This window comes from Stegostoma tigrinum, chromosome 7 (assembly GCF_030684315.1).
Source record: "Stegostoma tigrinum isolate sSteTig4 chromosome 7, sSteTig4.hap1, whole genome shotgun sequence".
In the NCBI taxonomy this organism is placed as follows: domain Eukaryota; kingdom Metazoa; phylum Chordata; class Chondrichthyes; order Orectolobiformes; family Stegostomatidae; genus Stegostoma; species Stegostoma tigrinum.
The window spans coordinates 66,971,705-66,989,786 of record NC_081360.1 but is presented as its reverse complement, the minus strand read 5'-3'; the positions used below and the strand labels follow the sequence as shown (position 1 = coordinate 66,989,786).

The window sequence follows — 18,082 nt, the reverse complement described above, 5'->3', positions numbered from 1 at the left end:
ATTCATTTATGTTGCTTACTTGATATTATTCCTGGCAAGTACCTTGATTTTGTTGCGAGTGCAGAAAGGCTGGATATGCCCATTCAACATTCATAGCAAGAGAAACAGAGTCAGAAGTCACACCTCACCAGGTTATAGTCCAACAGGTCTATTTGAAGGGGCTACGCTCCAAAAGCTTGTGATTTCAAACTTGTTCCACCAGAATGTGGTGTCGAGTGACTTCTGACTTTGTCCACCTCAGTTGAACACCAGCACCTCCACATCAAGAGAAGCAAAGTAAACAGGTAGAATTTAATGAAGTCTGGTGGAGCAAGCTTGATGATGGGCAGGGAATTTAGAAGAACTGTACACAATCAATCCCCAGGGGGCGGGAAGGCTGTCCCATATTTGTCAGGGAATGGGAAGAGGCCCAAACAGAAATATCATCTGCTGGAAGCAAGGGGCAATTAGGCTCATTAATAAGCCACTTGAAACCAATTATTCCTGAGTTAATTGGACTTTCATGGTGGGTCTGCCATGTCTGTTGTATAATGAAGGTGCCTCTTTGAAAAGCACCATCACCATACCTTCAATCTCCATCCCACCTCTCTCCAGACACTCACTGATGATCCCTGAGAAAGGCCTGAGCTCATTACCAGCAACAGCTACAACAACCAGTAGCATTGACAGGATCTTGAGGACAGGATTTCCATTTTGCTGAGTTCTTAATTGAGTAGGAGACCCAATATTTTGAAGTAAATTCCTCTTTGAACTTAAATAGTCTTTCATAGAAAGATGGCATGGGGCTTCTACCAGTTCGCCAATTGATATGCGAGACGAGCAAAGCCCTAAGTTTTGCCCAATATTTCAAGTTGATGTCCATTCTGTTTATTGGCAGCAGACAGCAGAATAATCACAAAATTTAGTATTTGTTAGATTGTTTTGTAAACATTACTTTAAGAAAATGTGCACGAGATTAAAGTACAGGGAAGTCACACAAAACAGTGAAAGTAGGTTCAAGATAATATGACGGGCATTGATGGAGACACGCCCACCTAAAATCATTCATCCAGACAAAAATATTCTGCATTCAATTCCATTGTTTCTTTAATGATGCCGGAGTTTTTGTTCCCATTACACTGCATTGATTTGGCTTGGCTCCAAGGAAATGGAGTAGATTTAAAATTTTTAATTTGCAACAACAACTCAGAATTAAAGCATTATTAGGGATAGACATTGAGTATTGTTATGCCCATTTTCTCCAGGGAAACAGGAAGAGCAACCAATGTGATTGTTATTTTATTAAAATCACTATATGCTCTGTATTTTCTATTACATATTTGCTGTCTCATGTAAACATGTATTATTTCATAGTATGTTCTACATTTAAGTTGTTAATTGACATTTCACAAATATACTGAATAAATAGAGACAATTTATATTATCAGTACTTAATGTTAACCTTTTAATTTAAGAAGGCCTCATACATAATAAATACTCATGCAATTTCAGTCGGCGTAATGTTGGCTGATGGTCACAGTAATGTAAAACAGCATTGCTGATAGAGTCATAGTCACAGAGCTATACAATCCTACAGCCATGAAACAGACCCTTTGACCCAACTCATCCCTGCCGCACAGGTTTCTGAAACTAAAACTAACCCCACTTGCCTGCATTTGGCCCATGTCTCTCTATGCTTTTCCTGTGTGTATACCTATCAAAATGTCTCTTAAATGTTATAACTGTACCTGCATCCACTACTTCCTCTGGTAGTTCATTCCACATACGAACCACTCTGTGTGTGAAAAAGTTGCCCGTCGTGTCCCTTTTAAATGTTTTTCTTCACCTTTAAAATGTGCCCCCTGGTTTTGAACTCCCCCACTCTCAAGAAAAGACCTTTGCTATTCACCTTATTGAAGCCCTTCATAATTTTATAAACGTCTTGAATGTCACCCCTCAATCTCCTACGCTCCAGTGAAAAAAGTCCCAGCCTAACTTCCAATCTTAGCAACATCCTGGTATATCTTTTCTGAACCGTCTCCAATTTAATAATATCCTTCCTGTAGCAGGGAGACCAGAACTTTACACTGTGCTAAAGTGGCCTCACCAACATCCTGCACAAGAGAGCCCCATCTTCATCAATCTTTTTGGTTATGTCCTCAAAAAACTCAATCAAGTTTGAGACATGATTTCTCATGCACAAAGCCATGCTGACTGTCCTAATCAGTCCTTGCCTCTTTAAATGTTTGTAAATCCTATCTCTCGGAATCTCCTCCAACAACTTACCCACCACTGATGTCAATGTCACATGTCCACTGTACCCAGGCTTCACCTTACAGCCTTTCTTAAATAAAGGAACAACATTAGCCACGCGAAAGGTCCTCTGGCACCTCACCCAGGCTGTAAATGATACAAATATTTCGGGCTCCTAAGTATTGACTACAGCTCCACTCTTAACACCATAATTCCAAACAAAGGCATCTCCGAACACTGACACCTAGGTCTCTGCTCCCCCTGCTGTAACACTGTATTCTGCACTCTATTCTGTTATCCTGATCCACTTGTACAGTATCAGAGATAATGGGAACTGCAGATGCTGGAGAATCCAAGATAACAAAGTGTGAAGCTGGATGAACATAGCAGGCCAAGCAGCACCTCAGGAGCACAAAAGCTGACATTTGGAGCTCTCTCTGATGAAGGGTTCAGGCCCGAAACGTCAGCTTTTGTGCTCCTGAGATGCTGCTTGGCCTGCTGTGTTCATCCAGCTTCACCGCTTGTACAGTATGATCTGTCAGTAAACCGTGTAAGATATCTTCTGTACCTTGGTACGCATGGTAGCAATAAATAAATCAAACCAAAAGTACCTCTGCTAGGGATCCTGCAATTTCTTCCCTAGCTTCCCATAACATCCTGGACACTTGATCACATCCTGGAAATATATTTACAGTTGTGTTTCTTAAGACCTCCAGCGCTGCTGCTTCTGTAATGTGGACTGTTTTCAAGACATCAGTGTTTATTTCCCCAAGTTCCCTAGCCTTCATTTCTTTCTCCACAGTAAAAACTGACATGAAATATTCATTTAGTATCTCTCCTATCTCCTGTGATTCCACACATAGACGACCTCATTGATTTTTAAGGGGGCCTATTCTCTCTCCGTTTACTCTTTCACTCTTAATGTACTTGTAGAATCTCTTTGAATTATCGTTAGCCTTATCTGCCAAAGTTATCTCGTATTCCCTTTCTGCCCTCCTGATTTCCCTCTTAAGAATACCCCTACACCCCTTATACTCTTCTAGAGTTTCATTTAATTCCAGTTATCGCTATCGAACAAATGAGTCTTCCTTTTCCTGATCATAACCTGAATAACTTTATTCATCCAATGTTCCCTACTCGTAGAGGCCTTACCTTTCACTCTAGCAGGAACATAATCCCTCTGAGCTCTCGTTATCTCACTCTTGAAAGCCTCCCACTTGCCAGTCGACCTTTTACCTACAAACAATCTACTCCAATCAGCTCTTGAAAGTTCCTATCTCATACCATAAAAATTTGCCTAACTCCAATTAAGAATATTAACTTTTATACAAGGCCTATTCTTTTCAAGAACTGTTTCAAAAGTAATAGAATTATGATCACTGGTCCCAAAGCTCCCCACTAACACTTCACTCACTTCGCCTGCCTCATTTCGCAAGAGAAGGTCAAATTTTGCTCCTTCTCTGGTAGGTATTTCTATATATTGATAAAGAAAATTGTTTTGAATACATTGAACAAATTCTTCATCATCCAAGCCCTTATTGTCCTTTCAGCCCCAGTCAATGTTTGAAAAGTTAAAACCGTCCACTATTACAACCCTATGATTCTTACATATATTTGAGCTATCTCTACATATTTGTTTCTCAATTTGCCCTCTGACTATTGACGGGGGGTGAGGTGCTGCTATAGTACAATAGATAATAGACAATAGGTGCAGGATTAGGCCATTCGGCCCTTCGAGCCAGCACCACCATTCATTTTGATCATGGCTGATCATCCATAATCAGTATCCTGTTCCTGCCTTATCCCCATAACCCTTGATTCCACTATCTTTAAGACCTCCATCTCTTTCTTGAAATGATCCAGAGACCTGGCCTCCACTGCCTTCTGGGGCAGAGCATTCCATATATCCAATGCAGTCTGGGTGAAGAAGTTTCTCCTCAACTCTGTTCTAAATGGCCTACCTCTTATTTTTAAACTGTGTCCTCTGGTTCTGGACTCCCCCATCAATGGAAACATACTTCCTGCCTCCAGATTGTCCAATCCCTTAATAATCTTATATGCCTCAAACAGATTCCCTCTCATCCTCATAAACTCAAGTGTATACAAGCTCAGTCGCTCCAATCTTTCAACTGATGATAATCCCGCCATTCCGGGAATTGACCTCGTGAACCTACGCTGCATTCCCTCAATAGCCAGAATGTCCTTCCTCAAATTTGGAGACCAAAACTGCGCACAATACTCCAGGTGCGGTCTCACGAGGGCCCTGTATAGCTGCAGAAGGACCTCTTTGCTCCTATACTCAATTCCTCTTGTTATGAAGGCCAGCATGCCATTAGCTTTCTTCACTGCCTGCAGTACCTGCATGCGTGCTTTCATTGACTGATGTACAAGAACACCCAGATCTCGTTGAACTTCCCCTTTACCTAACTTGACTCCATTTAGATAGTAATCTGCCTTCCTGTTCTTGCCACCAAAGTGTATAACCACACATTTATCCACATTAAACTGCACCTGCCATGCATCCATCCACTCACCTAGCCTGTCCAAGTCACCCTGTATTCTCATAACATCATCCTCACATTTCATCAAGATGATCATCCCCTTCTTAATTCTAGTTTCCACCCATTTGGCTTCACTGGACAATCCCTCAGAAATATCCTCTCTGAGTAAGGCAGTAATGTTTCCTTTCATTGAAATGCCACTCATCTCCTCTCCTGTCTCCCTTTTTCCCTTTCTATCCTTGCTGTAGCATCTAAAATCTACAGCATTGTGCTGCCAGTGTGCTGTCTCTGCCTCAGCCATGTTTCTGTAATAGCTATAATATAGCAGCCCCATGTTCCCATACATGCCTGAGTTCACCTTCCTTACCAGTACGGCCCCTTGCATTGAAATAAATGCGGTTTAATTTATCAGAGTTACTTTGTTCTCTGACTTGCTCTTGCCTTCCTTTTCTCAATAATTTGCTTTTTTTTTAATTCAGAAGCATCCTCATCTGTCCTTGTATTCTCACTACCACCTGGGATACTTCACCTCCAACCTACTAGTTGGTCCCAAATAGCACTAGCAGATCTCCCTTCCAGGATATTGGGCTCCTTCGAGTTCAAATGAAACCCATTCTTTTTAAACAGGCCTTTTCCGCCCCAGAAAATGTCCAGATGATCCAAAAACTTGAATCCTTGCCCACTGCACCATCTCCTCAGCCATTGACAATTCTGCCCTATCTTCTTATTCCTACTGTCACTAGCATGTGTAAATCAGAGATTATTGCCTTTGAGGCTCGGCTCTGTAAACATTCTACTTGACTTCCTATATCCATTCTGCAAAGGCTCAACGCTTTTCCTAATTATGTCATTATAACCCATGCCTGCAACAACTTCATATTTGTCAATCTCCCCTTTGACAATCTGCATCAACTATTCTGAGACGTCCTTGACCCTGGCAGCGGGGGACAACATGCCATGTGAATTCACAATCATAGCCGCAGAATTTCCTGCCTGTGCCCCTGATAGATTCCTCTCTAACGATTACTCTTTTGTATCTTGACAAATCCTGCTTAATACAATATTCATTCTTGGTGCCCAAGGTCTAGCTCCCACTTCCTTTTTTACTCTGATAGATTATCCCCTTTGTCAGTACAAAAACGGTACTTTCGTTTGAGAAAGAAATAGCCACAGCAGACTCCTGAACTATCTTCCTGCTTCTCCTGACAGTCACCCGTCTATCTGACTGACCCTGTGGTGTAAACATCACTCTAGATCTACTAACCATCACACTCTCTGTCTCCTGTATGCTCCTCAGTGATTCTAACTGCCTCTCCAGCTGATCCAAACAATCTGATCTGAGATGGATCCAAATACACCTTCTGCTGACATAGTCTCCAGGAACCGTCAACTGTTTCCTAATCTCCCACATCTGACAGGAGAAGCATACCACTCCATTGACAACCATAATTGCTCCTTAAAAATTTGCTCAGCTTGATTTTGCCTTAAAAGAGCCACACTTTTCTCAAATCCAGTATTTGTCATTTGACTACTGCTGACACTCTATGCTTCTGGGAGAACTTAAAGAAACTACATTCTACATTAGGTCTAAAAGAAGCTCTAGAAAGAGGCTTTCCTTCAAGAAAAAAACAAACTACCCTCTCCTTACCCACAGCTTTTAATTTTAAGCAAGCAAAAGTGAAAAATAATTAACATCTTAAAAGTCCAGCAGTTAGCCGAAACTCCCAGCAAACGAAAACAGGTTCCTCCAAAATTCTCTATCAGTCAGCTTGCAAATCTTCAGATCTGAGTAAAGGAAATTTAAACTACTAATATCGAAACCGTGACAAACATGTTGAAAGGTCAGTCTTCCACATTCTGTGTGAACATAAAATAAAATCTCTATTCAGAACCATTGACACTTCGACTAACACATGGACAGGCCTCTCCCACAAACTACGTGTCATCTAATCTCTCCTTCCTCATAATTTTGTTTCAGACTATAAAAGTTCCAAAAATAATTTTAAATGAAAGATGTTCTGCTTCTGCTCAAGAAAAACCAGAGAAAAATCACGAGAAAAATCTCCAACTCGGAAACAGCTGCAAGCTCCACACCACTGTTTTTTTTTAAAAGCAACTAAGTGTAATAGCACAATGTCAAAAGAACAAGTAATCAAAATGCTTTAATATGCTAATGAACGAACATATATGGTCATTTATTTTAGGCTGCTGATGCACTTGGACCCGTGTCTGTCAAGCCTTCAGAAGTGGTGGTCAATCAAGTTGTACCATTCTTCAATTTAAAGGTTACGTATTTTAAGTTGCAATTCTTCTGCAATTCTAAATGAGACACAGGACTGGGTTTTCAGTGAAGGAGTGGGGAATTGAAATTGGAACTAGTTAAAGATCAAGCACACTGACTAAAATTTTCAAAGTTTCAAGCAATTAAAGGCCAGTGTACAGGCTCTTTGTTCAATCGGGGTAGTGGGTGGGCTCCCAAAGCTGGAGAGCCAACGGCAGATCGTCCAGCACTCAATGACTGGCAACCCTATTGACAGCGATGAGGCATGGAATCTGCAAGGGGGAAATCCAGGGAAGATTATTTTATGTTTTAAAATGTCACAGCTGCCTGACCACAATCCAGGAGGGGAATTTCTCCCCCAATGAGGCCAATGGCTACAGCCTAACTCAGTCTATGGTGGTGGTATCCTAATATTTTTTGCCCTGAAGCCACCAAGTTGGCATAATAAGGTCCTAATAAGACCTGTTATTTTAAAACGAATTGCCCTTAATTGTTTATACGGCCATTTGGCAGGAGGTAATCAATTTGACTTCAAACTGCACATATTGAAAATGCCTTTGGACCAGAATTGTGATGACACAATGGCAAAGAGGACAGCAATCTGATTTTGGCACTCACCTGCCCCCAATTCTGATAACAACCTGTTTGAAAATCCTACACATAACATGGAATCTCAGAGGAGTCTGACTTACATGGGCTAGGGCAGAATCAGACGAGATATCCAATGAGAGATAATGGGAACTGCAGATGCTGGAGAATCTGAGATACCAAGGTGTGCAGCTGGATGAACACAGCAGGCCAAGCAGCATCTTAGGAGCACAGATTTCTCTTGATATCAGGAGTATCTTGATGCACCTTTTATGCATTTACCAATTGTTAGGTAGTGCCAGGTAAAATTAATGTTACAACTTGCCTCATTAATATTCACCTTCGCATCTTACCAAAGATGCTAAATGAATTAGACATCAAGAATTCGCAACATAAAAGTGAGAGCGGGTACCTGGCCAACCACAGCTTGTCACTTGCAGAGAATAGTTTCCTTGTTGTGGACTGAGCATCAACACTTCCGAACATAATTGAAGTACACCAGCTGTACACCCCAAGCAATATATGCCAGCCTCGAAGTACCCTCATGGCACATTACTAATCATATAATCATAGAATTCCTATCGAGGGAAAGGAAGCCATTTGGCCCATTGAGTCCACACTGACCCTCCAAACAGCATCCCACCCAGACCCACACCTCTACACTGTAATCCTGCATTTCCCACCTAGCCTGCACATCCCTGGTACTATGGGCACTTTAATATGGCCAATTTATCTAACCTGCACGTCTTTGGACTGTGGAAGGAAACTGGAAGAAACCCACACAGACACGGGGAGAATGTGAAAACTCCACACAGACAGTTGCCCAAGGGTAGAATTGAACCTGGGACACTGTGTGCTCAGGACACAAACCCAGCTCTTAGATTGGACCAAGCTGTATTTCTAGCCTGTTCACTCCACATCATAGTGTTCACTTGCTCTGAGCCTATGTGGATGCTCACCATAGCAGGCCTTGTAATGACTCACTTTGCATGACCTTTTTGTGCTTTGTCTCCCAACGAGCCTCATGGTACTAATGTTTCAGAGATAGTAGGAACTGCAGATGCTGGACAATCTGCGATAGCAAGGTTTAGAGCTGGATGAACACAACAGGTCAAGCAGCATCAGAGGAGCAGGATGGCTGATGTTTCGGGCCTAGACCCTTGTTTGATTTCTGAAGAAGGGTCTAGGCCCGAAACGTCAGCCGTCCTGCTCCTCTGATGCTGCTTGGCTCCTGTATTCATCCCGCTCTATACCTTATCTCGTGGTACTAATGTGTTGCTTTGCCATTTAGCATGACACAAAGCCAAGAAAGTTGGTATAGTTGTCTACAGTCTTTAATCAAATCAAGAATGAAAGCCTTTGATCAGGGGTTCCTCGCATAGTAAGTCAAAGCTTGGATGCAGAGTTCAGCTACTTGGGGTGGCCAGCGTCAAGATCCTCTCAATATAAGAGGTTTCAAGCCAAATATCAGACATCCTGTTGACTCTTTTGTTCAGTTGTGATCTGTTTTTCTCCTGAAATGAGGCAACTCTTAAAGGAAATGAAAGGGATGATAAGGCTGTTACTTTTAGTGCAAGTGAGGAGATGTCCCATGCAAGTGATTAGGCAGCACAGAAGGCATGCACAGAGGGGATTTGATGGGTGAAAGCAAGTGAAGGCTCTTGTTGCAGGCAATAACAAGAGTGGTAGACTAAGTGCCTTGATGTGTGGCACAATAGCAGAGATAGAATGTATGATTTATCGGGCAGAAGATAATGGCATTTATACCGGCAAAGTAGAGAAGGTCATTGATATTCTTCCTACATGCCTGGTCATTGGCTGAGACCTCAATGACCTGTGTGGCAATCTCAGACCAGGCTGGCATGGCTTATGCCATGGTCTTGAATACTAGTCTTTGGGGAAGAGGATGTCCTGTGTCACCAGCTTCCAGCCTACCAACTGGGGTGTCCACTTAACTTCTCTGCCATGTCCAAGGTAAATGTGAAGAAATACACGTTTTCAGTTCTCCAGTTTTTGACCAGATGCTTTGCAGGCTTTTAAAGATGGCATAAATCGAAGTGATGCTGGTCTTTCAACAGATATCCAACGAGTGGAGATTTGTTCTGCGAATGGTATGCGGTAAGATGAGAATAGAATTGGACATGAGGGATAGCATAGAGACTTAATGAGGTGCATTTGGTAAGATATGGCAAGAGATCTTACTGGATCTTACAGTGAGAATCCCTCCAAAAGACTTGATGTAACTCATACTAATCCAAAAGAAGACAAGATTTGGCCCATGATGTCTGAATTAAGTTTTTAATTCATCTGAAATAACAGTAAAAGAAAAATATGCAAAACAAAAATACTCATAACTATCCATTTTTGTCTCTTCCTTTTCTTCTGTTAAAATGATCTTTAGTTATTTTTAGGCCTCTTTGAAGTGATATTTTATGTTATGTAATTTATATAAACTTTTCAGGTATATCAACGTTACAAACAAATGGAATACAAACCTTACACTACACAATATGTTTCATCCAGTTACATTCCATCAACATTGACAAGACCCCTGAGATCGGGAGCAGAGGTAATTAGCCTTATCTAACTGCGTATACAGTCTTCAAATATAAGTATAAAAATTATCATTTATTTTCAGAAACAAGAAATAAAATTTCTACAGAAAGCCAGCAGGTCTGGCAGCTCCATGGAGTGAAAGCAGAGTTAACATTTCAGCTCCAGTGACCCTTCTTTTTTGTTTAGTATTTATTTTTCGGAAAAGGGCTTAGGATTTACACTTAGGAAACAAAGATACCAACGAAATACTTAATGTGAAATTGGAACAGTTACATCATAGGCTGTTGTTCTCTTGATCTCATTCAATACATCTTAATTAGTTCTTTTCTCCATCCAGTTTACCCCCAATATCTTTGAATATTACTGAAAAAAGACACATTTTGTTGAAGCTTTTTGTCTTGTACTCATCAACAAAGTTGTGAAGAATAGCAAAACTAAAGGAAAAATAACAGTTATGTTGTATGAGAGGGAAGTGCTGATGACTTGTCAAACGGACTGACTATGGAGAATGCAAGATAACAAAGTGTGAATGTGGAGAATTAACAGTTAATGATGGTTGATAGTTAAGTACCAAGCTTAGTTTATATTTTAACCATGCAGGTTGGCTCAGATTTGTCAAGGCACTGACCTGAGAAATCAGCCAAAAAATGACTGTTACCTATTTTGCTGAAATCTAACAAATACAATATGTGCCTTGATTAAGGATATAAACCACAAATGTCGATTTTCCTGCTCCTCTAATGCTGCCTGACCTGGTGTGTTCCTCCAGCTCCACACTGTATTGGCAATATGTGTACATGTTTTTTCCATCTGTAATGAACAGAGGCTGTGTATTTGCATATGTGACTTCTAGTACATGCAAGTGTGCCTCACTGCGAGTCCAACTGGTGATCTAAACTGGCTGCCTGTGTAATTCTTTGCACACATATGATTATTTAGCAGATGTCCAATCATGTCCAATACTTAATATTGGACACAATGTTTGAATCTTACAAGAGCAAGCTAGTTGAATACAGTCAGTACATTGTTTGTTGTGAACATCCAAAGTGATATTGTTTCATACAACCCAGTAGTTTTAATGAACTATACATAGGTAGCATTGTACTGGCACTGAAATTCATATACCTCATTACTCATTTGTCTGATAGGCAGAATGTCCTTTTGGTTTGATGGCAGCATCCTGTTAGTTGTGAACACCACTCATATTGCTACTGCCTTGTAGCAAAGTAAAACAGCAAGCTACGCATGTTTTTGTACTAACTTTTGTGACACCTTATTCTTCTTGTACTACATGAGATGAACTGGCACTTTCCAAAATCAAAGGTGCAGACCTTCAGCCTGATCGTGAATTTTCAGGATGGCCTTGATGCAACATATTTTAGTGCCAGTCCTGCGCAGTGACCAAATGATTGGACCTATTTAGAGGTTGCTAAAATAGAGGAATCGAGTTCAAGAGCCGTGAAGTTATGCTCCATCTATACAAAACTCTGGTTCGGCCACATCTGGAGTATTGTGTCCACTTCTGGTCGCCTCATTACAGGAAAGCTGTGGAAGCATTGGAAGAGGTGCAGAGGACATTTCCCAGGATGTTGCTTGGAATGGAAAGGAGGTCTTACAAGGAAAGGTTGAGAGAACTAGGGCTTTTCTCTTTAGAACAACGAAGAATGAGAGGTGGGATAACAAGTTGTAGAACTGGATGAACACAGCAGGCCAAGCAGCACCAGAGGAGCAGGAAAGCTGACATTTCGGGCCTAGACCCTTCTTCGGGAGAAGTATGAGAGATAACTTGATAGAGGTGTACAAAATGATCAAAGGTATAGATAGAGTGGACAACCAGAGACTTTTTTCTAGGGTACACGTAGCTATTATGAGGGGACACAGTTTTAAAGTGAGTGGTGGTGGATATAGGGGAGACATCAGAGGTAGGTTCTTTACTCAGAGTGGAAGGGGAGTGGAATTCATTACCGGAGAAGGTAGTAGGTCCGGCTTCATTAGGGGCATTTAAGCAGCTATTAGATAGGCATATGGATTATAGTATGACATAGGGGTGGAGGTTAGATAGACCTTAGGTTTAGAGTAAAGGTTCGGCGCAGCATCACGGGCCAAAGGGCCTGTAGTATGCTGTACTGTTCTATGTTCTATATTCTATGTTCTAAGTCAATCTTTTGGTGTGTTGAACTGTGCTCATTTGATTGCTCCATTTCAAAGGTAAATCTGAATATAGAGTGGAACCTGTTAAGACATGAAAGAAACTTCTTACATGTAGCTGAAGGTTCAAATATAGCAATCAAATTACCAACAAAGCAGAATTATGTAACCGGTGGAAGGTTAGATGTCATTCCATCAAAGACACATTTTTCATGGTACCCAACGTAGATGTTCATAATAGCCGGGGCCTTCCAGACTCATAATAAGACCACCTATTTGGGCATAACACTTTAGAGAAAAGGTGCAGAATCAGGCCATTCAGCCCATCAAGTCAGCCCTCTATTCGGCCATGGCTGCTGTCTTTGTCAATCCTATTCTCATGCTTTCTCCCCATAACTTTTGATCTCCTTACTAATCAAGAACCTTTCTATCTCTGTCTTAAATCCAGTCAATGACTTGGCCTTCACACTTCTCTGCAGCCATGAAATCCATAGATTAATTACCCTCTGGCCGAAGAAATTCCTCCTCACCTTAGTTCTAAAGATTGTCCCCTCACTCTGAGTCTGTGCCCTCAAGTCCTGGTCTCGCCTACCAGTGGAAACATCTTCTCCAGGTCCACACTATTCAGGGCTTTCAGTATTCTGTAAGTTTTAAATCAGATCCCCCTTCATTCTTCTAAACTCCAAGTACAGACCAAGAGCTTTCAACTGTTCCACATACGACAAGCCCTTCATTCCCAAGATCATTCTTGAAATCCTCTTCTAAATGTCTCCCCCTCTTAAATATGGGATCCAAAATTGCTCACAATATCCCAAATGTGATTTGACCAGAGCATTGTACAGCGTCAGCTGTACATCTCTAATCTTGAGTTCTAGCCCATTTGAACTAAATGTTAACATTGTATTTACCTTCTTGAATTCCAACTAAACCTGCATGTTAACCTTAAGCGAATTGTGAGCTAGGACTCCCACTCCCAAGTCCTTTGTGCTTCAAATTTCCAAAGCATTTCCCTGTTTAGCAAAAAAATCTGTGCATCTATTTTTCTTACCAAAGTGCATGACTTCCCACTTTCCCACATGATATTCCATCTGCCCATTTCTTATCCTGTTTATGTCTCTCTACAGCCTTCTTGATTCCTCAACACCACCTATCCCTCCACCTACATTTGTATCATCTGAAAACTTAGCAATATTGCTGTCAGTTCCTTTGTCCAGAACGTTGATGTAGATTGTAAATAATTGTGGTCCCAAACCTGACGTCTATAGAACTCCACAAGTCACCAGTTTCCATCCTGAAAAAGGCCCCTTTATCCTCACCCTCTGCCTTCTGCCAGTCAGTCAATCAGCACTTTATTTCCCTCTCCAATTCCATTTTGGTTTAGACCCTACCCATTCCCTGCCCTTCCATTACTTTTGATGGTGTGCAATGCCTATAATGGGCTTTGATGTAAATGTCTAATTGACCTACATGGGTGATTTACTGGTGGTGATTAAAAGGTCAAATAATAAAAAAAAAAGCAGACCCTGGGTTAAAAAAAATGAACACATCCCAGAGGAACTCTTGTGACACAGAGTTGGGGGTGGCATCGTGACTCAGTGGTTAGCACTGCTGCCTCACAGCGCCAGGGACCCAGGGTCAGTTCCACCCTCAGACGACTGTCTGTGTGGAGTTTGCACATTCTCCCCGTGTCTGCGTGGGTTTCCTCCGGGTGCTCCAGTTTCCTCCCACAGGCCAAAGATGTGCAGGCTAGGTGGATTCGCCATGCTAAATTGCCTGTAGTGTTCAGGGGTGTGTAGCTAAGGTGGGTTGTGGGGGAATGGGTCTGGGTGGGATGCTCTGGGAGTCAGTGTGGACTTGTTGGGTCAAAGGGCCTATTTACACACCGTAGGGATTCTATGTTCTATGTAATATGAAATAGTTGTGGCACCCCATCTCTGTGCCCAAGTAGTTTCAAGACCTACCTGCTGCAAAGGTGTGCAATAACATCTCTGAACTGATTGACTGGTGAGAATATATATAATGCAAATCCCTCTCTGCTCTTCCCTCACTTTTGTTTGTTAACATTGCCCACAAGACGCTTTGCATATAAATATACAATTGGCTGCATTTTTGTTTTCCTGATAGTGGTTGATAGTTAAAAATAAAACAAAAAAATCAGTGATTTAGTGGTGAGAAAGCCATTTGGTTGTCTGTGATAACACTTCTGGATATATTTTAAAAATGCAGGCGCCCAAGGACTCTTTTGATGCAGGAGTAATGCCTCTGTCTTTGAATCAGGAGGCCCAGATTCGTGGACCCCCAGCCCAGCTGTTTAGTTTGTGGCACTGTGGAGTCCATGCCCCTTGTTTAATATTGGTTGTGGGTGAACACACCATCTGTTTAGTTATTTGAAAAATATTTTGTGTTTTTGGTTATGCTTCAGCCCTACATTCCTGATCTTTGTGCATCCGGTGTGGACGAGTGTGGGAAAATCAGAGGCCCAATCTGTGGGTCTGCTTCTAGGCCTGGCCTAATTGTCCAGGTGGCAGGCTATGGACAGGGTGTCAAATCTGCTGTCTGCTACGGTTATGTTCATGCCCGGGTCCTTGAAGAGGGAGCACATGGTATCCAGCAATGCTGTCAATGCCTTGAGAGAGAGGTGGGCACTGCAAGGGATATGATGGTTTAGTTCCCTCTCCAACTCCATTTCCTCTTGCTGCTGTCCCTACCTATCCTTCATTTTTCATGGTTTTGTGTTGCCTGCAACAGGCTTTGCATATACATATCTAATAGCCTACACTAGCGATTTACTGACAGTTGTTAGTATCTAAAAACAAAAAATGTTCAGTGATTTGCTGATGGGTAAACTCCTTTCAAGAAAAAAGAAAAATAAAACAGCCTCCTCCCCTCCCCTATCTCTCCCTTACCTTTGATGGTTGACATCTCTCTTAACAGGCTTTGCGCAGATGGGTAATCTCCTAGAGGTGATTAATATATGAAGAAAAAGTAATTTGGTGATGGGGAAAAGAAAATTCACTAGTGTGCGATAACACTTCTGGGATATGTTTTAGAAAAGCAGATCCAAGTGTCATTAAAACTCTATTTTGATTTAGCCTCTTCATGCTTTCCCTACCTCTCCTTCTCCTTTGATGGCTTGCATTGCCCTCGACAGGCTTTACGTGTAAATTATTCAATTGGAAACATGGGTTATTTGTTGGTAGTGTTTATTAGAAGGGAAAATAATACCATGGGTGATCTGTGTTAGGGGGAAAAAAGTTCAATTGAGTGTGATAACACATCTGGATATAAAAAAAAAGCAGACTAGGACGAGCCAACATACGCCATGAATAGTGGCTTTATTTTGGTATTCAACAATGAAAATCATGCTCCTTTCCAGTCAGGCATCCTGAGTTACACAAAAGTACCAATAGCATTGCCAATCTGTTCAATCTTATCTTGCGTTAACACTTGCTCGATCCTAGGACCATATCTTTCTTTAGTATTAACTTTCTTAAGTAACACATTTTGAAGCTGTTGATCTTAATTTTCATAGAAAACTCAGTTTACTGAAAACTAAGATTTTCTTGGTTGAATAAGACTTCACTTTTTAATCATTAAGAAGTGCCTAATTTGTTCATGTTTACAATAAATTGATGATTACTATGATGATTCCATTGACAAAAATGGCAACAGCTCATCTATAGAGGGGCAGGCTACCTCTGACAGCAACTTCTGTATTTTCAAGCTCAAGTGCATATGTGCTGACACCAGAAATTGCTGGCAGTTTAGGCAGTAATAATGATTAAGGCTAACATTCATGCAGTTATATCACAATCCCAACATGTGTGACATATACCCATGTAATTTTAAAAGTTATATTTTTCTTAATGTTCATTATACAGGACGAGTTGTACTTAATAATGCCAACTAAGAAAAAAGACATTAGAACTGATACGTCAATGGAGGAGCTGCATGAGGCACATCATCATGTTGAAGACAAAGAAAAACACATGACAACAAAAGCTTCTATATTGTCCTTACAGCCCTCTCCAGGTTTAGTCAAACAGCCTGACTATCATCCATTACATGTGTTTGTAAGTATTAACGTAGAAATAAATATATGCAAGCTATTGTAAAAGAGTCTACAGTTTCAATCTATGAGAAACAGTTTGAACTGCACATCAGTAGAAGAAGTAAGAATATAATTTGAGAGCTTACTGTCAATGTAAAACTCAAGCAAATGAAAGAAATACAGTCTATTTAGATTGTAATGATGTCAACCAGGTGAACTTCGTAGAATATGAGTTCCCTGATTGGGGCTGTTGACCAGGTCCAGTCAGGGAGCCCTGGCTAACAGATATAAAAAGGCATGTCAGAGGTTGTGTTTACTCTGAGACCTGGCTGGATCAATGCCAAGTAGTTCACACATGTGAATAAAGGGTGGTTTGATAATGGTATACCAGCCTCCTGTGGAGTAATGTGAGTGGCAACCAGAGAAAAAAGTATATTTCTGAAAAAAACTGCTCTATCATCTTTGAGTTAGAATAAGCATTTCTGATATCATGCATCATTTGGGAAGCTTGACTCATTCAATTCAGCCATTGAAGACTGGGATCAGTATGTAGGAAGAATGCATTATTCTTTTCTGCGCAAATGACCTTGGAAAACTGAAAAGCAACAAGTAACTCTCCTGACAACTTGTGCACCCACAGTTTTTTTCAGTTATCAGTAGCTTAACCTTTCCTAAGGCAGAGATACTAAAACTTTGCAAGAGTTAGAAATCACACAATACCAGGGTATAGTTGACAATGGATGAATGAGCACCACATAACAATCACCAGACAGGAATGTTCCCTCCCAGTCGGGAACACTTCAGCAGTCAGGGATATTCCGCGTCTGATTTTTGGGTAAGCACCCCCCAAGGCAGCCTTTGAGATACACAATGATGCAGAATTGCTGAGCAGAAACTGATAGCCAATTTCACATCCATAAAGATGGCCTCGACCATGATCTTGGGTTCATGTCATGCTACACCGTACATGTACGCTGTTCTGCATCTGTAAAACCTTTCTTACTGTCCTGTTTTGACACCATCACCTTGATAACCTCTTATGATCTCTCCAACTTAATTAGTTTGTATAGTTTTGGATTACTTGTAACTTTGGTTAGATCCTTGACATTTGACTCATACTGATCATGTGATTCCAGCCATTTCGTTTGTCCTAAGCACCAGTTTATTTTAAATGTTTTGTAATTATCTCTCGGCCTCAGTTAATCTGATCACAGGTCATCCCTTCACTTGCCATTCAGCTGTTGACACTTTACTCACACTGTCTGACACCTCTAATTTCCTTCAGAGACTTATTATTCAGCCTGTTGACTTTCTACTCACACTGTTTCTGCAAACTTGTGATCTCTCTGCCCATAAATTCTGTGCCTGTGTGCTTCTCTTCACTTCACCTGACAAAGGTGCAGTGCTTTGAAAACTTGTGATTTCAAATAAACCTATTGGACTATAACCTGATGTTGTGTGACTTCTGACCTTGTCCACCCCCCGAGTCCAATACTGGCACCTGCACATCATGGCTTTCAAAAAGTGACAGATTTAATTAAAGAACATTATGACTCCGAGCCTCCTCTAATTCTGAGACCCTATAGGCTTTACTTGGCAATTCAAGATCCAGAGGAATCTGTGTAGGAATTTTTGACAAGGTTAAAATAACTGACAGAGACATGTGACTTTGGTTTAACCCTTAATGAGATACTGAGAGACTGTTTTGGTATGTGCACTTAATGA

General features: G+C 41.1%; 1 protein-coding gene across 4 annotated transcripts in view; it reads left to right on the top strand.

Moving 5' to 3' along the window:
* cfap221 (cilia and flagella associated protein 221) overlaps positions 1–18,082 on the top strand; it is a 247,144-nt gene that overhangs the window by 186,333 nt on the left and 42,729 nt on the right. For 3 of the 4 annotated variants that reach the window (XM_059647392.1, XM_048533705.2, XM_059647391.1), the window contains 3 exons: positions 6,938–7,018; positions 10,064–10,171; positions 16,188–16,379. In XM_059647392.1, coding sequence (XP_059503375.1) covers positions 6,938–7,018; positions 10,064–10,171; positions 16,188–16,379 — 381 coding nt within the window. The remainder of the gene's footprint in view (positions 1–6,937; positions 7,019–10,063; positions 10,172–16,187; positions 16,380–18,082) is intronic. The other variant, XM_048533708.2, reaches the window with a different exon arrangement.